This window comes from Eufriesea mexicana, unplaced genomic scaffold, assembly GCF_001483705.2.
Source record: "Eufriesea mexicana isolate 0111107269 unplaced genomic scaffold, ASM148370v2 scaffold437, whole genome shotgun sequence".
In the NCBI taxonomy this organism is placed as follows: Eukaryota; Metazoa; Arthropoda; class Insecta; order Hymenoptera; family Apidae; genus Eufriesea; species Eufriesea mexicana.
In genome coordinates, this window is record NW_016908585.1 from 470,317 (window position 1) to 489,791 (window position 19,475).

General features: G+C 32.7%; 1 protein-coding gene across 4 annotated transcripts in view; it reads left to right on the top strand.

The window, feature by feature from the left end:
- The window catches only part of Tps1 (Trehalose-6-phosphate synthase 1), a 40,211-nt gene extending 24,050 nt beyond the window's left edge, over positions 1–16,161 (top strand). For all 4 annotated transcript variants that reach the window (XM_017896977.1, XM_017896978.1, XM_017896979.1 and 1 more), the window contains 8 exons: positions 9,424–9,588; positions 9,823–10,051; positions 10,207–10,523; positions 10,720–11,093; positions 11,224–11,415; positions 12,436–12,763; positions 13,035–13,328; positions 13,476–16,161. In XM_017896977.1, coding sequence (XP_017752466.1) covers positions 9,424–9,588; positions 9,823–10,051; positions 10,207–10,523; positions 10,720–11,093; positions 11,224–11,415; positions 12,436–12,763; positions 13,035–13,328; positions 13,476–13,715 — 2,139 coding nt within the window. In that variant the 3' untranslated portion in view covers positions 13,716–16,161. The remainder of the gene's footprint in view (positions 1–9,423; positions 9,589–9,822; positions 10,052–10,206; positions 10,524–10,719; positions 11,094–11,223; positions 11,416–12,435; positions 12,764–13,034; positions 13,329–13,475) is intronic.
- Positions 16,162–19,475: the final 3,314 nt, after the last annotated feature.

A 19,475-nucleotide genomic window follows, 5' to 3' on the forward strand; every position in this document is an offset into this window, starting at 1 on the left:
CACGACGCATGACGCAATGCAATTTTGTTACGTCTGGTATACGTTTACGTGACCTTGTAATATTTAAATGGTTTTGAGGAAGATTCAGTTGTTACATTTTTTGTACGCTTATCCGGGATCATGCGTAAATATCATGTATCATTAATCACTTGCCGACGCGATGTCTACGAACTGTAAAATCTTACTCGAATAAAGTAGGGTTATGAGAACTTTTGATTACGTATTTCGTTGTAATTCGAAAGGATCGTTTGAGGTTGATTTTCAATTCTCGTTTGATTTTATTTGACAAGACTTCTTTAAGATCTTTTTTGTCATATTATCTTGTTTAAAATGTAGTTTCACAACTTTATTCTTTCATTTCGTTTGTCAATCATACAATTCTATTGTTATAGGTTAATAAAAGTAGTTCCATTTGATAACTGAAATTCTTTGATTATGTATTGCAGATTACTGTTTTATCCATCTGTAACGTGTATATTTACATGTTATATACTTACATATATACCTACATATATGACCTCCTAACCTCTAAAATTCACGTGTATATTTATTTGCTTCGTAAACAATCAACCGACCCGTGTTTAATGATTCTCGTGGGAGGTAAAATTACGGACTCTTCTTGTTGCGTTTTTTTCATTTTTATCGCAGAATTGACTACGTTTTCATTTGTAATCGTTATCGAATACATTTGCATACATTTCGTGTAACGAGTATATATGTATTTACATACATCGACTTCATTGTGACTTTCAAATAATGCAAGGCTTATCTAAAAACATTTGGGGTAAAAAAATGTATTTTTAAGCAATACAATTACAGTGATACTGTTGCGAAAGGATAAACTCGTGCTCATGGAGATAAATACAACGTATCACACTGAAGCTGACCAGTTGAACGTTGCATTTACGTATATACATCGTAATTCCGATAGTCGACGTTAGATGGGCCACCCATCAAAAAATCCTAGATATTTTTGTAACCACTTAGGCGCCATATTTTTCACTGTTACAATACTAGATATTGTAACTAGATATTGCGTGTGAAAGCTATTCAAATAACCGTCTTTGTAATTTTCACATGTTCAGAATTACTTATAGTCAATAAACTAATATTAATTGCAAGATGGACATATTGAATATTAGCGAATGTTAATTTTTCAATCATTAATGCAATAAATATATAAATCCAATGAATTTGATGAAGTTAATATTTTTATCGCACTCGTAATATCAATGATAAATATTATATTAATATTATACAGAATTCCATATCATTTGCTGTTGTATTAATATTAATTTCACCAAAATTACTAATACTTATTGTCACGTATCAGCTATTACATTAATGTATCAATCGCCTGGCATATATTTGAAAGCATAAGTAACAATGACACAGTTGCTTTGCAAAAGATATTTCCTCGGGTTTCCGTTATTTTGGTAACAATAACCATTGGTGGTAATACGAAAGACCTGGAGCAAGTCTACATTATCTCGCCAATATCTTCTTTTTCCTGAAATACGTTTCATTGACCATTAGTGGTCATTAAAGAGAAACAAAGGAGTGGCTAGATACGAGTTCTTTATAATATTCGCAATCGTCGCATCGATGAGCTCCTTTGAACTCGATCGGCCAGGGACGACCTATCACGGTTTATGTAATTCTTTTTTCTTTTTACGCAATATGCAAAAATCGAATAATGAAGATGACGCGCAGAGGTGAGGGCACGGCTGACAAAGAATGGGTTTATACTACTAATCGATTTGTTATTCCTATTTTGCGTCGAGTAACAAAGCTTTTGTTTCTTCGACATTGCAACTACAAAATCAGTCAAAGCAGCTTGCAAAACATATAACTATTTTTGGCAAAATTAATATCGATTTTTATCTACGAATGTATTTGTTTCCATTGTACTCCTTTAACACGTTGATTGCTATGGTGGTCAGTGACCGGCGCTTAGTGGGTCCATGGTGGTCACCAGTATTTTATATTTATATCAGTATATTATATTTCTCTTATATTTATTTTTTAAATTTAGATTTATTAAATTTATTATTTTATTAAATTTTTGGAAGTTCGAACAACGTAAATAAATAGAGAACTTTGAGCAGAAGACATTAATAATTTGCACCATTTTTTTTTTGCCACATTGTTTGATAATTCATCATTATATCCTAGGAATAATGGAAATTTTATCGTGGCCCCCTGAGCATAGCATGTAAAAATGACAGTCTGTCATGTATGACAAAGTGTTAATTACTATTATCCACATATGTCATGTTTAAGTACATGTAACAAGTAGTGTTAGTATTTAAGCGACATGACTCACTTTTAAACAAAATGTTTCAGAGTTGGTAAATATCGACAAATTGACACGTAAATAGAAGCAATACAGCAAGGAAAATGTTTTTGTTAAGGTGAATCGATACAATTTTGTACCAAATGAAATATTTCAGACGTTGAAATACATTACATTCGTATCGAATATTTGAAGAATTTCGGAATTTAAAGTATGCATATAGAGTAGAGTACGACGTACTTGTACTTTAGAACAGAATGTTTTAGCAAAATGTTATCAAGCTTATATAATATTCTGTTATATATTTCATCGGCATATTAGCAAATAAGGGAGAAAAGTATTGGAAAAATAATTCTAACATTAGATTGTTTATTAATGAAGGTGGCTGTGAAAATGCAAAGATCAAGATCATTTATTGTTCGATTTATTGGCTGTATCATCTTTGTAAATAGCTAGAAGAATCTTGCAACTTTATATCTTGATCTTCCTCTTAGACTCGAGGAAGACTACCAAGAATAACTAAAGGTGTAATTTAAGACTCTTGAAATAAATATCGCCCGTTTTAATAGCAATTGTTCCTTATTTATCGAGTAAGTCTCATGTTATCTTTTACTAGTTCTTAACGAAGATTTTAAACTACATATATACTTCTTTTTTTATTGAAAATGACTATTAAAGGGATGCGAAGAAAAGTATATTAATTTCGAGTAATCTTTTTGTATCGTAATATTTAATTTCATATAAAATTAAATAATGGTTGTTGTATCGGTACCTAACAATAGGAGATGATATTTCAAACGGTGTATTTTATCGTTATGACAGTATGAAAAATTACGGATCGTTTTATGTTTTATTTTATAAATATGCAAAACTCGAGCAACGTTTATTTAACAGCTATTTCAAGCTCAAGTCTTTGTAAATACTTGTTTGCCTGTTTGTATTTATGACAGTGTTAACGCTTTTTCCCACCTGAGTCGGCACAAAAAAGGCAGTGGAAGTGTTTTTTTTTATGCATTACATGTTTCTACTTTTTAACTGATAATTAGCACCTGTTAAACCGCCCAAAAAATATAACATCCATAATTTCTAGTTAAGACAATCGTTTCTCCATGTACAAACTGACAAAGTGTCAATTTGAATATTCTAATGTATCACGTTCGTTAATATTCTAAATCTCTAAATTCAAAATATCAAAGGTTACTAAGTCAATTTCAATGAAACTTAAAACCATTTATGTAGGATTCAATTCCTGAAAATTTGACACGCAAATTGACACACGCGAAATATTATAAATCACTCGAAAATAGTTATTACGGTGTCTGTCATCGTTACTATTATTTACTGAAAAAAGAAAAATTCCAAATTTGTCAAAAATGATATTTATCTGTAAAGCAGTTACAAAATTTACATGTTCATCTATAAAACAAAATTACGAAATTTACATAAAACAAAATTACTAAGTTATTAAATTAATTATTAAAAATGATTAAATTATTAAATTATATACAACATGAAACAAAAATTCGTCAATAAAACAAAATTACAAAATTTATAAAGAAATGATGTTCATTTGCAAAATAAAATTGCAAAATTGGCACATTCCATCTGAACGATACAAAGATATTTGAGTTCAGTTCCGTTCGGACGTAAAATTACGTACTCGAGTACGTAAAATTGTTCGATTAATTCGATAGTACTCGGCACACATTAATCACTCCAATAAATACTCGGTTCTGTGGAAACATCCGATTCAGCTTTTCCCCCGAGCCACCCTAGCAACGCGGCGAGCGCGAATCTCTTGCAAATAAGACCATCGTTCGCCTCGATAGAGAGTAAAGCTAGATCACGCGGTGGTCGGTTCGTTTAACAACATGTTTTGAATAAAAGAAGTGGGGCAAGAGGAGGGAGACATGCTTGTCTTACTATATCTTGCGATTACAGCGGGCGTGTATGCATATGCATACCCTCCGTCGCACTTGCCGCTGATAACGGGTAATTAAAGTGTTTTCGTTCGTTCTGCACGTTTTTTACCGATTCACCGGTCTCCTCAACTGTTTACGAACCGATCGTAGGCGAAACGAGTCCTCTTCTGCTCGATCTCTGTCGCGTCGCGAAACAATTGCCGATTAGATGGCATTTCGCGATTACAATTATAAAATTACGATTTTGAAAATAATCGAGTTTCATTCGAGTTCCAACCAATTGCTAAGAAAAATTAAATTCGCTCGATCGATCAAACGAGTCATAACAACGATGAAAGATTGAATAAAAACTCGCTATCATCGGTCGATTGTTATCGATTGATAACCGAGATATTAACACCCTATTTCACTTTGTGTATCATATTTACGTTCGTTGCTTGACGATTTGCATGGGAAAACATTATGTAGAGACACCATTTTGTTGTTGAGCTTGATTTAATTGGCAATTTTTATAAAATATTTTAAAATATAGAATACACGTATCAATATTTTTGTTATAATGAACTCACGAATGAAGAATTTCGTTTCTATCTCTGAATTTTTAGTAACGTATTGTAATTTATACCAATTCTTGGAGAAAGTATACATTTATGACCTAATTGTAACAGACTTCATGGTTTGAATATCATATGTACGAGTATAAATTACAGGAAAGATATTTTACTTGGAATAATTGCAAGCAATAATTATGGGAGTTAATATCGAATATCTAATTAGTGATGATATTACGATAATGAATTTCTTGAGATAATAAATAAATTATTCGAATACGTGATCCAATTATTTCGATCAACTAATTTAAATTACTAGAAAGTGTTATTTACGTACCTAACTATCGTAGCAGTAACTCGGGGTTACCTGTAATAGTTCTCATGCTGCGTGTTCTCCAACGCGATCAAATAATCGTCACACGGCGCCATTTTAAATTAATTTATCTAATTTATCCCCGATAATATCGAATAATTTATCGAGCAATTTAATTTGTCTCGCAGAAGGAATAAGATTATTAATAGAACACGTTCAATAATATTTTGACTCTTCCGAAAGATGTTATCAGAAACGTCTTCAAACGTTGATCTGTAGGATTTTGTAAACATACAGGGTGTCTGTGAAAAAATCCCCCGCTTTTGACCTGACGTGTATAAATAAACGAACGACTTTGAACACAACACGTAATCGTAGTAATGTTGCAAAGTCTCATGTTCCTTTTGGCCTTCGTTAATTAAGGCACATCAGATCCTCCCTCAGATGGTTGTGTCTAGCTTGCTGGAGACATTAATAATTATCTCATTAGCGATTGCTTGGCCGCTTGCGTCAATCAGCGATCAGAGTGTGGACGTGTTTTCACGCTGCTCAGAAAATAAAGGAGGCCGTGTCGCGGGCAAACGAACGCCGAGGAGGATAACGAGCAATTAACATGAATCGCACTGAAACGCGTCACGTATTGCCAACCACGCGTTATCGACTCCTAGGTCGGACTTTATGCACTTCCGATTGCCGCTCACATCACTTTCCTGCATTTTCCCGCGATTCATTTGAAAACACCGAAAGTTCTTACTAGTTTCTTTAACGGATCTTTAGAATCATTTCGTATTTTGAAACCTGCTCGAATTTTCGCTTATCCTGCTTTGAGTACTGTGCAAACTTTTGTTTACTATACTTTGAGAGTTGCTCGAATTCTTGTTTGTCGTACTTTGAGAACTGCTCGAATTTTTGTTTGCCCTACTTTGAGAACTTTGAAAACTTTGTAGAAACATTCTTTGTGGAAGAATTTCCGGTTACCACTGGTGAGGGAAATAAAATAATTTAATAGTCCGCGAAAAATTGTCACAGAAAATTTATAGCAATTTTATAATAATTCTGTATGTTAAATGAAAATATTTTCTGTTTGGAGTTCTGTTTCTTGGAAAGAATAATTTTGTTCGTTTATTTATTTAATATAAGCTTTTTACATCGGTAGGGATTGAAAAAAATATATTGTTTCAAGTTTGGAAAAGAAGATGAAAATTTAAGGATTGATAGTAACGAAATAAATCATTATTGACTTCTGAAGTACGTATCGATGCACAGGTAGCTTAGAAGCTTCATTTTTAGGGGTGTTGGGGATCTCGAAATCTACGAGATTCCCACAAAATATTAGGAATTATGTCATCATTCGTTTTGAAAATATTGTGTTGTATCGTACAATTAGTATTTAAAACAATATTTCTCAAAATTTTCGAGACTCAGCACATTTCTAGTCATTTTGTCACATCTAGGCGAGTGACTCGAAAGTGTATTCTGTAGGTGTGCACGCCAACTAACTCTCCTTCCATATTTTCATAAAAATCGACTACCCACCTCTTCGTTTGGTGAAACCTGGTTTCGTTTTATGTGCTCCTCGAATTTACGACGAAATTTCACGATTCTTTTTTATAGCAGCCATTTCGCTGGCAATTTCGCGGATCTTCAGATCGATAGTGTGTAGTGTAGATTTGTTCGGACCAGTATAGTTCACGCAGCAAATTGGTCGAAGTAACTAGAGAATCTCTAGTCAACTAAAGGTCAAGGATGGAGGAAGCTTAATGCTCTAATATTTTTTTTACACAACATGACATTTTTAAGTATTATATACGTTATCGAAGGGAGGCCATTTGGGGTGATTCTTGTATTATCTCGTAATTCTGCCAAGAGAAAAATAATCGTCTGTTAAGAATATTATAAGATTGTGCAATCTTTAAGATGAATATGAATAGATAGACTTCCTTTGAAATTGAAGTTCTCTGTTATGCAATACGTCTTTAAAAACGGATGATTTCTTTTAGTTAGATGACGTAGGGTATTTAATTAAATAAATTTAAAAATGATTTTCTTTCTATATAAATAATAATTGTATCATTGTTAATACTAAACAATTAAATATTCGACAATTTCTTAAACAATATTTATCTCATTATTCTTCTTCCTTTGGCAACTGTGTATGGTTATCTATGTATCGTATGATCAATGACACTGTAAGGGAAAATCGTATTTATCCCAATTAAAAACTTTTTAGTTTAAAAAATGTTAAGTTCCCAGTAACTAAAATAGAATAAAATTAAATCCAATAAAGAAAGAAAATTGAAGAGAATTCTTCCAATTTTATTTTTCAAGGAAATATTATACACATCATATAATCGGTGCAACGCAGGTTACTTTCAATATTTTCAGCGTCATACTAACAAAATTTAGAGAAAGGTTAATTTACAATTTTTTATAATTTAATTTTAATTTAGTTTTCAATTTTTATCTGCCAAAACGTATTATACAGAGCATTCTTTCTGTCGCTACGTTAATCTAGGTTTAATTTCGAATTACACGGGAAACGTCGCGTAACGATTTTCGATCGGTTGATTTTGATAAAGAAAATTGCACATTGCCTCTTACGTCTTTATTGTTATACACTTCCTGAAACAGCAACGATTAATCTACGACGTACAATGATCGCGTATCGTCATTGATTTAATATTTGCCGAGCGACTTGCATTCGATCGACGCAAGGCTATTTACAGCAATCGGGCTTATATCTGCGACTTATGATATGATAAAAATAGGAAGTGCAGTGCATGCAACGGGCATAATGAAACGCGGTGAGGATGATAACGAAAGTAGAGATACATTGAATTTTGTTTAATTTCCTCGAAGCGAAAAAAATGGAGATACGTTTTCCTTAATTAACTTATACCTCATCTGGAGAAGAAAAAGTTATTCTAAGGAAGAAAGTGAGTAGGTTCTGTAATGTATATACGACTCTGTCGAAGCTAAGAACATGTTCTTTGATATTACTGTTTCCTTTTATGAAAGTTTATGAGGATCTACAGGGGTATGGGTGAATAATAATGTCGAAGACTCGGTGGATGGTTCTTGGAAGGAAGGTCTAATGTGTGATTCTTTGAAAGAGATTTACGTTTATTTGTTAAGGGTATGGTATATACAGAGTGTACTTAATGTAACCACTTCGGTCGTTTTCATTTTTAATAAGTTAATTTTGTCCGTCTTCGGTAGCACGATTAATTTGACAAAAGTTGGGTGTCATTCTTCTTTCACGTGCTACCATGATATATACCATGGTTACCATGGCATGCTATTCATGGCAAAATATTTTTTATTATTTCTTCACTACCTAAATAATTAAAAGTAATCGAGGTGGTTACATAGTCCAGGCTATATAGGGTGTATATGCACTATGCCTACTCTGTATGTAATATATATAGATATTACTAGTGTCCATAGATTTAGCTTATATAAGTAAAAGATATAGCAGGGTTAAAGAAAGTACTCTATAATTTCTGTGTCCTGAAACAAGGCTATTTCGTCAATCATGAATTACATCATAAGTCACCTTTCTTTTTGTAATTGTGCTTCGCCTTTCGACTGCATTTCGGTTTCACACGGTGTTGAAATGTCAAAGACAAGGAGAAAGAGACGAATAATTAATTCAGTTCGATACTAGGGAGCACTTCAGCGCGGAAAAATTAATTTCTTCGATGAATAAGCGTTGCCATTTGCAACCTTTCTGGTTGGAACTATTTTCAAACCTCCATTTATTTCTACTTCGTCCCAATTTTTTAATTTTTCTCTTTCACTGTGATATCTTCTTTGTGAAAGCATTTTTCGAACGCAGTTGGAGTAAATTTCATGGGGGAAAAAATATGCTCTTGAAACTATACTAAATTACATCGTAATGCGTGCAAGTGAAATAGTATAATTCTACGTTATAGGAAACATTCAGTATATGGTTAAACATATGTAATACGAATTCATTATTATATACATAAGGGTTAAGATATAACTACATACAAATCCGAGAAATGTAAGAAAATGTATTGTAATTATAAAAAGCTATTCAAAAACAACTCGTTCGATACAAAGGAATTCAAACGCAGAAAAGCATTAAATGTAAGGTGAAGGAGCCATAAAGGCTTGAACAAAAGAGAAAACAAGTACCATTGCTTTCTATACGACCGAGAGCAATTTTCTGCCAAAAGAACAAAGAAAAATAAAATATCAGAAAGTAGTTTCTTGCTTCTGTACAAAGAATCATCTTGGGACATCCAACTGCACGTTAACTAGAAGCCATCTGCGTTCCATAGCCGGATTAAAGAGATCGTAATGTTTGTTGTCCAGGTTGTGGCAGTACACGTCGAACCAGGCATTTTTGACTCGTACTACAATGGGTGTTGCAACGGAACCTTTTGGCCATTGTTCCACTCTATGCCTGATCGAGCAACCTTCATCGCAGAGCATTGGCGAGCATATTCCGCAGTCAACGAGGAATTCGCTGCGAAAACAGTGAGTACTTATACATCGTATACAGTCCAATTTCTTGCAGTATCCATAGGTCTCTTTTATCATCTAAGTTTTTACCACCAAAAGAAATATTCCTCGATTTTACCCTACTTTCCTCTGACTAAAAGTCTGGTAAATTGGAAATTTTTACATTGAAATTACTACTACATAGGTATATAGCAGTCTATTTTAAGTAGTAGTGGTAAACGATATAATAAATGTTTCATTGGTACTCAGGTTGGTGCATTGGATCAAATTCATAAGGATCAAAAGAATCAATCGAATGGCACGCCGTTGGTCTGGGTGCACGACTATCACCTAATGTTAGCCGCGAACTGGATTAGACAGGCAGCTGATGAGAAGCATCTCAAATGTAAATTGGGCTTCTTCCTTCACATCCCTTTCCCACCATGGGATATATTCAGACTCTTCCCGTGGGCTGATGAAATCCTTCAGGGAATGCTTGGTAAACTTCATTTCTGTTATACTGTGAAACTTTTATGCATTTGAACGTTGGCAAATATAATTTATCGTGGAAAGGTTATACGTGGAATAAAATTAGTATATTATTCTTACCAGTTCAAAGAGGTATGATGTCTTATGAAAGTGATATTGTTTTAGGTTGCGATATGGTCGGTTTTCACATTCAGGACTATTGTCTGAACTTTGTCGACTGCTGCCAAAGGAGCCTCGGTTGCAGAGTTGATCGTAAAAACCTATTGGTGGAGCATGGTGGAAGAACAGTACGCGTAAGGCCACTTCCCATTGGCATCCCGTTCGACAGATTCGTTGCACTGGCCGGAACTGCCAACAAGGTCATGTTGACTAATCAGAAGATCGTATTAGGCGTTGATCGCCTCGATTACACCAAGGGATTGGTTCACAGACTCAAAGCTTTTGAGATGTTGTTAGAGAAGCATCCAGAACATCGTGAACAGGTGACGATGTTGTTATAGTTTATATCGATATGATCATAAAAAGATTCTGTTTTATTTTTGTGCATTTTAGTATCTGAAAATTTACACATATATATTGAAAATAGAAAACAGAAAAGAGTAATATAAATGTAACAAAACTGTTACAAAAATATATTAGATTTTTACCAAATTAATAGTCAGAACAATTTCATTTTAGGTTACTATGCTCCAAATTGCTGTGCCATCGCGAACTGATGTACGTGAGTACCAGGACTTGAAACTGGAAATGGATCAACTGATTGGTCGTATAAACGGTCGGTTTACGACACCCAATTGGTCTCCAATTCGTTACATTTATGGTTGCGTGAGTCAGGATGAGTTGGCAGCGTTCTATAGGGATGCTACGGTTGCTCTCGTTACACCACTCAGGGATGGAATGAACTTGGTCGCCAAGGAATTCGTTGCGTGTCAGATTAACACTCCACCAGGTGTGTTGATCGTTTCTCCATTTGCTGGAGCCGGAGAGATGATGCACGAAGCTTTGATTTGCAATCCCTATGAAATAGACGAAGCTGCAGAAGTTATTCATAGGTATTTTTAAAATGCTCAAGCGAGATTTTAATATATCCGATGTGTGGATATGATTTGCTTCCTTTAAATTTTTTTTAGTTTTTAGTTAATGTTGCCTATTATAAAATATTATTGAACTCGTATATTTCAGGGCACTTACTATGCCAGAAGATGAACGCACATTAAGAATGAATCACTTAAGGCGTCGCGAGAGGATCTATGATGTTAATTATTGGATGAAATCCTTCTTACGAGTAATGGGATCACTCGAAGAACATGATTCTGTAGGTGCTACAACGATGCAACCAGTGACCATGGATGATTTCGATGATTATTTGAGCAAGTAGGTATAACTAAAGACTAGCGACGTGCATGACTGGGCCCGACCAGAGCATGCGCTTACACGAGAATCAATCGACCAATGTACAATTAAAATATCGTTATTTTAAGGTGTTAAAATTATTAACACTATGTATGTACATTTTCTTTTGAATGAAGACCTGAATATACTGAAAATACTAAAAGCATTAATCGCACTTTGACGCATGTGCTGAAGGCAAACTATTATGTCAAAAAATATTATTTCTAAAATTATTAATATTTATTAATTATTCATTTAGTATGCCTTGTTGGTTAGTGAAATAAGATTACATGAGGAGAAAAGCTAAACTTTCTTAAAATTTTAAGAAATTATTGCATTTTTATAGTCAAATGTAATTCAATTCAACGTGAATTATTTTTAATACTCAATTGATAAACTTTAACATTATGTGACATCAAAATATGTCACATTATATACAGTCTGCTTATTGCATATATGAATATAGATTAATGGTGGGAATGCGTGTATAAAACACAAGTTTGATACATTAACTAAACAGTTCAAATGGAATGTTTTTTCCAATACAGATTGAACGTCGAATGATTAAACCGTTTATTAAATCTAGCATGAGTTTGGGTACGTCGCAGCGTAGGGAACGCTGTCCACCTGGTGCTTTTGATTACCAATGATGATATGTTGAAAATATTTTATGTAACAAATATTTAAAAATCGATATTAGTTCGAATAATGTTCCCGATTAACTATCCGTCTGTACTAATAATGTACCTAAAAGTCCATCCTGTTGTAAAGTACAGTTACGGTGATGTATCTAATACATTGTGAACGAGTATGAAAATATCCCTGGATTAAATTCACATAATTTTGGGAATTACGGATACGTGTATCCACGTTTGATACCATTTGAGAAGGTTATGACCAGCCAGAAAATGCTTTGGAAGACGGGCGGGCCCGCGCGTGCGAATGCGACCTGACTCATGATGAAAGCCGGGTAACGTTCCAGTGATAACACATGTCCCCTAGGTATATCGGCGATAATCATAAATTGGCCCTCCTGCTGGATTATGATGGTACCCTGGCCCCCATCGCAACACATCCGGATCTTGCCATCTTACCCCTTGAAACAAAAAATGTTCTGCAAAGGTTATCCAATATGTCTGATGTGTATATAGCGATCATATCGGGTAGAAACGTGAACAATGTTAAATCAATGGTGGGAATAGAAGGTATCACGTATGCTGGAAATCACGGATTAGAAATTTTACATCCAGACGGCAGCAAGTTCGTTCATCCAATGCCAGCTGAGTTGGAAGGCAAAGTAGCAAACTTGATGCAAACGCTGCAAGATCAAGTGAGTTTAATTTTTGAGTATTATCTTTTTTAAATATTTTTAAGTATTTTATTGTCTATTTTGAAATTAAAATTGTTGAAAATTATTGAGATTTTTGTTAACACGACTTTTCTCTTTTAATATTTCAATAGATTTAGTTATACTATTTATCAAGAATTCTATTTATTAATTCTACTTATCAAAAGTACCATTGGTGTCTGATATAAAAGTCTCTAATAGTCTTAATTGCATTTAATTTAATTTATATATTAATTTGCTGTATTGTATGCAGATTTGTAAGGATGGTGCCTGGGTAGAAAACAAAGGAGCATTGTTAACTTTCCACTATCGTGAGACGCCAGTGGAAAGACGTTCTGAAATGGTCGAACAAGCAAAGAAAATTATTGAACATGCAGGCTTCAAAGCCTGTTCGGCGCATTGCGCTATCGAGGCAAAACCACCAGTCGAATGGAATAAAGGTCGTGCTTCCATTTATATTCTACGTACCGCATTTGGTTTGGATTGGAGCGAACGTATCAGGATTATTTATGCCGGTGATGATGTTACGGATGAAGATGCAATGAAGGTATGAACATTTTGATGACTAGAACATCGAAGAAAGAATGGAATTAAAATGTGCTTGAGTGATATTTAATCAACAGTTTTAAATTACAATCTAAAACTTATAGCTTAATATTACTTTTATGTTAATACATCTATGTATTTTATTTAGGCCCTGAAAGGTATGGCAGCTACCTTCCGTGTAACATCGTCACACATAGTTCGTACATCAGCAGAAAGGCGTTTACCAAGCACGGATTCTGTATTGACTATGCTAAAGTGGGTGGAGAGGCACCTGAGCAAACGCAAACCTCGTAACAGTACCGAAATCCCATCCAGATTTCGTCGAAGTAGCGCCGGTATTACCATGGAAATGTCTTTTACGCCATCAAATACAGCATTAGAATCATAAGTTACATCGCGACATCCTTCGTTATCATATCGACTGTGTCTTCGGCAGGAAATATTTTTATGTCACAGGCTTATGCTATACTCGTAAAGTAAGATCAAGTATGTGCGTGAGAGAAGAATAGGAACAAAAAGACGAAAGGAAAATTGTAGGTGAAGAAAAATACACAAAAAAAGCAAAAAAAAAACATTAATCATTGTGTAAATTGTATTGTTCAGGTATGGTGGAAACCACCATTATCATTTATCAAACAAGTTGAGCTTTATACGAATATCTTTTCTTTCTGATGAATTGTATTCGAGAGCTCTACTTACATTCGACTATATCGAATTAACTTAATAAAACACCGTACATATACACACGCGTCAGCCAAGAGGAAATAATCTTTTTAATATGAAATAAATACTCTTTATCGACTGTTTTCGACGTTTACCTAATTGATGTATTTCTCCGGGAACCAATCAAATGGCTTTACCTCGAAAATATATAATAAATCACGAGAAAATCACAAAAAAAAAGAAAAAAAATATGAATGTTAAGCATACAGTCGTTAAAATCTCCGTTTCAAGCATGAATATATAACATGTTCTTTGTTTCTTTTCTGTTTTTTTCTTTTTTAAATTAACATTTATTACGTAATTGTTACACTGTACGGTATAATTAGGCTGAATGTAGCTTCCGATAAAGCATGTTTTATCGAAAGTCGTATAATAGGTACTTAGTTATGTATAGTTTTTAAGTTCGCGTCGCTTAAAAATGTCACAGAAAATATTCGATATATTGTAATATTATCAGAGCAACTGTATTGATTTAAATAAGCTAATATTGTATACTTGCAATCAATTTTCAAAACACGTAACAGATGATTGTAACAGAAAAATAGTGTTCTATATTGCCACATTAGCAGAGATGAGAAAAATAATTGTATTCAACTTCGTAGGTGACTCAAAAAATCATAATCAAGTAATAGAACAGATTTCAGTTTTGCATGTATAGCATATAAATCGATTTGTTGTATGTTGCGTATTTAAATCAAATCGATTTAATGAATTTTTAGTGTTTGTATATTAGATTACATCTGAAATTACACGAGACACATCCTCTTCATTAAGACTACCAAGACTTCTCGTCAAAATAGAGTTACTAAATATCTGTTTTTTATAAAAGCTGTTTTTCTTTTTTTTTTCTTGCGAATATGTATTTTTTTATAACAGTATGAATGAAGTTTACAAATTGTTACATTTATATTATTAAATATAATCGATATAACGGAAACGATTCAAGAATGGATGTGCATAGGCAAGAATACACTTTTAATATGCATGTCGTTTATAAGAAAGTCTTAAATTTGATGATTAGTTAGTTAATATGTAGTTTTCCTTTTTCTTTTTTTTTTTATAAATCAGATGATGGAATTATAATGAACAGTGCCTTCACAACTTCATAAAAAGCGCAATACCCAATAGTAATCAGTAATAAACTACATAAATGACGATGATTTAGCGATAAGGGATGTGCGAAATGTTATACACACAAATTTATATACACGAAGGTTATATGTACACATATATTTTCACATACAAAATATTTGATATATACTAACATACAAAAACATGAATACATAACATATAGACATACATGATATATCAACACATAAATGTATATCGTTAAACAACATTGAAAGAAACGATATATTTAGACAAAAACAAATCAAAGTAAACACGCACTAATTTTACACATTTTCTAAATAGAATAAGTCACTTAAGGATTTATTATTTCATGCGTTTATCCATTTTCTATATTAAAAAAGGAAATCGAAGTCGATTGAATAGGATAGAAAAAGAGATAAAACAACTCGAATGGTTTTTTAATACTGTTAGAATATTTTTAAACCCGATTCTTTATCGATTCATTTTCGATGTCAAGTGGACATATTGCAAGAACAAACAAAAAAAAAAATGAAAACCTTGTCATCTAATCAGATCGATGTGTTTCACGGAAGATATTAATGGATCCTGAACAAAATTTTTTATAGAAAATATTATAGAAATAGCTATAAACATAAAATGAAACTATTAAACAAATAGAGACTGATTAAACGAAAGTTAATACATAACCTTGTTTTCGACGTGGAGTTTGTTTATTCAAATCAAAGTTAGACAAAAGAGCAAAATAACGTTGAAAGTTGAATATAAATAGAATTTTCAAAATGAAAAATTAATATTGAATTTTCGGAACTGATGTATGTGTACGTAAAAGAATCTACATTACCTTTCTATTCGTGGATGAACGTCAGACATATATTTGTGTATAAATCTTTAAACTTTGTTACGTGTTTTACAGAAACTGCATTAAATATAAAAGAAATCCGTCATTAGTTTTTGTGCGTGTCAGATTTATATTTCATTAAAAAAAAAGATGACCATGATATTAAAACATTGTTAGAAAATTGTAGATGAATATTCAAATTCCCCTGCCTTTACTTACATGGTCACGTCATGGTCATGCATATACCACCATTAAATTTCCTTCGAATTTCATTAGGGTATATCTCAGGCAAGTTCACACGCGTATTGTGCCACTACATACATACTTACATACATATTTTCTATTTCGCACAAACCTCAAACGCAGAAAGCCACATATATAAACTAATATATGTATTATATATAGTTTATTATGTATATACATGAATTTTTATATGTAGAATTTACGAAATTCGGTGACAGAGGATATTAATGAAAAACAAAAAAATAGGAATGAAATGAAAAATGCAGAAGTATATAAATGAAAAATTTTCCGAAGAACAGAAGATATTACATGAAATTTATTAAGTCAAAGTGTTTATTAAATAAAAATGATTCTAATTACTTAATGACCTGCTTTCACGCAGAACATCTATTTCAATGACTGTACTTTTATATATATATATATATATATCGTTACAAAGAAGACAGGTTGAAGTACCTAATTAGGTATGCATTGTATACTAGATTTCTATTATTTCTTTTGTTTCTCTTCAATACTAAAAAAGGAAGTAAGTATTTATGTAGGCATATCTCTATACATATATGTATTTGTTGTTGCAGATGAAACTACAATATTTATGTTAATTTGTGGTACGAATTTGGTTCAGTTTCCTTTAATAATTGTAATTGCTTCTGCTTTCACTTCCCCTCTCTCTGACACCGTCCCCTCTATCTCTCTTCTTTCCCTCTCTTCCTTTACCTTCTTTCCAGTGTGTCGTCGTCTTCCGGTGAATAGTAATAAGATTACATAAAATGATTTCATTTGTCTAAACCACAATAATGTATCGACAGTTTGATTCTCGAAAAAGAAGTGTAGCATTCATTGGAATCATTGTGTATCCAAATCTCGTATTTTCATATCGGTATTTATTAGTTAATTATTATCGTCGCTAGTCAATAAAGACCCGAAAGCTAGTTGTAAAATGCCTAGAAACGGGAAAAAGTGAATGACAAAAACAAGGAAAATTACACAGATACATCGTAATTTTGTTAAAAAAGAAAAAAAGATTGATAAAGATTGATAATGTGTGTATATAATATATGTATAGAAGATACATGCATATGTGTATATGTATTTCTACACATAGAGTGCTCTCAACGTGTCTGTATGTCATAATATGCCCTTATCAATAATACGTATATGTATGTGTACACATAGAAGCTTCTCAACGTGCCCTTATCAATGATATGTATATGTTTATATATGTACACGTAGAACCTTCTATAATGTACTCTTATCAACGAGATCCCATAAAACAAATGAAGGAAACGAAAACAAAAAGCACGAAAAAAAATTAATCCATGTTTTGTATGAGTACTTAGTTTTTACCTCGATATATACTATATAAAATGAGATAAAAAGGTGTGTATATATTATATGTACATGTGTATGTGGTGTATACACATTTAACATTCAAATGCAGTACGCAACATTTTCCAATCAAATTAAATGTAGGCTGCACCCATAATTGTAAAAGAGAGTTAAGAAAAGAAACAAAAAAGAGGAACGAAACAATATGGAACAAAAATAAAATTGCAGAAATAAACATTGTTTATAAACTGTGTCCAAATATATTTTTTTCTCCTTCCGTTTGATTTTTACATTCGGTTTCTGCCTCTTCCTGTCCAACCGTTCGCTGACAGTGGAAATTGCAAAAATCGTAACGAGAAATTCGTCATGTCATAATTTATTTTTTTACCAGCAAATGGAATAATCGATACTGCAGGCGACGGTAAATTGAACTATCGAATCTCTTGTGTCTCCCCCTTTTTAATTTTTAGTCAAAACTGAGAAAATTTTACATTGATATTTAAATTTTATGTGTCAGATGTTTATTGATAGCGTTTCCAAGAAATCGTTGAAAAATATTTTAAATATTCTAGCAGAGTTATTAAATGTAAACGTTGTGTACTTAACCGTGAATTTCATTCTACAAATTCTATAACATTTGTCTGACGATAGCTCATGGTACTTTGTTGTTGGTATTTTACTCAATGTAACCTTTGTTTTCCGGTCTTATCGAGCTGTAATTAAAGATGTTTTGAAGAATATTACCGACCCGAATAAATCGAGAGGGTTATGGATAACGATAACACTGTACCATACGAATTTTAATTTGTAACATCCTTCGGATAAATTTAGTTTACTTTCTTGAAAACGAATACGTAGTCGAAATTGCTCTATCACTCACAGTTTTCGAAAATTCTGAGTTTTTCTAAACTTAATTAGATCGTGAAAATATTCATCGGTAACGTGTATACGAGGTTTTACTACCACGCAGCACTGTTCGCTTCTTTAGCCTCGACAGTACCGTAGCTACGCGTAATCCGAATAGAGTTAACATACAGTCTAGAAAAAAGAAAAAATACAATTCATTAGAACTTCGTAGTTAAACGACGTAAGTATATATGTACCTCTATCATGTATTTGCAAAGGTGATCTTTATTCATTTTTTGGTCTTCGTCTGTAATTTGTATACTGTCCAAATTCTAAACAATAAAAAATATACCAATTAATAATAAAAATATTATTATTAAAAATAAATCGTTAGTAAATATTGTGTACGTATAGTTACAGTATGTTCTTTCATGTTATTATAAAAATAGCAAAAGGTTAAAAAAAATGTCGACTAAAATCTGCTGCAAAATATGACATATTGCACGGATCCGGTTAATAAATAAACTCTTTACACCCCTAATGCAACCCGTTGATACAGCACTGACTCCCTCAATAAGATAGACAAGGATGGAAAATCAAGCGACATTCAATCAGTGCCATCTATTATTTTGGATTCAGAAATCAGATTTAGTGATAGGAACACATAATATACGAGGAGCTCTTTGGAACAATCACCTGGCGCCATCTGTGTCCAAGTTACCGAACTCAAGGTTCAGGTATAAAATCATAGATGGCTCTGATGTTGGTTTACTAACTCTGGTTACGTTCTTCTGATACATTTTAATAAATTAATTCGGCAGTGGAAAAATAACTAATTACTCAATATCTGTGATTAATTTATGAACTTTTATAATTGCATCGTAAAGCCAGATCCTTCAGCAACTTTCTAATATATTTTTGGATATAAATTTGTCCCTAATTAATTTATTGTTAATTATTATTCTACGTAGTGTTTGAATTGTTGTCGAAGACGCCATTGGTTTTTCATTAATTACTATCCTCTACGCAATTAATTTATGAATCTTTATGCACTCATTACAAAAACAATGTTCTTGC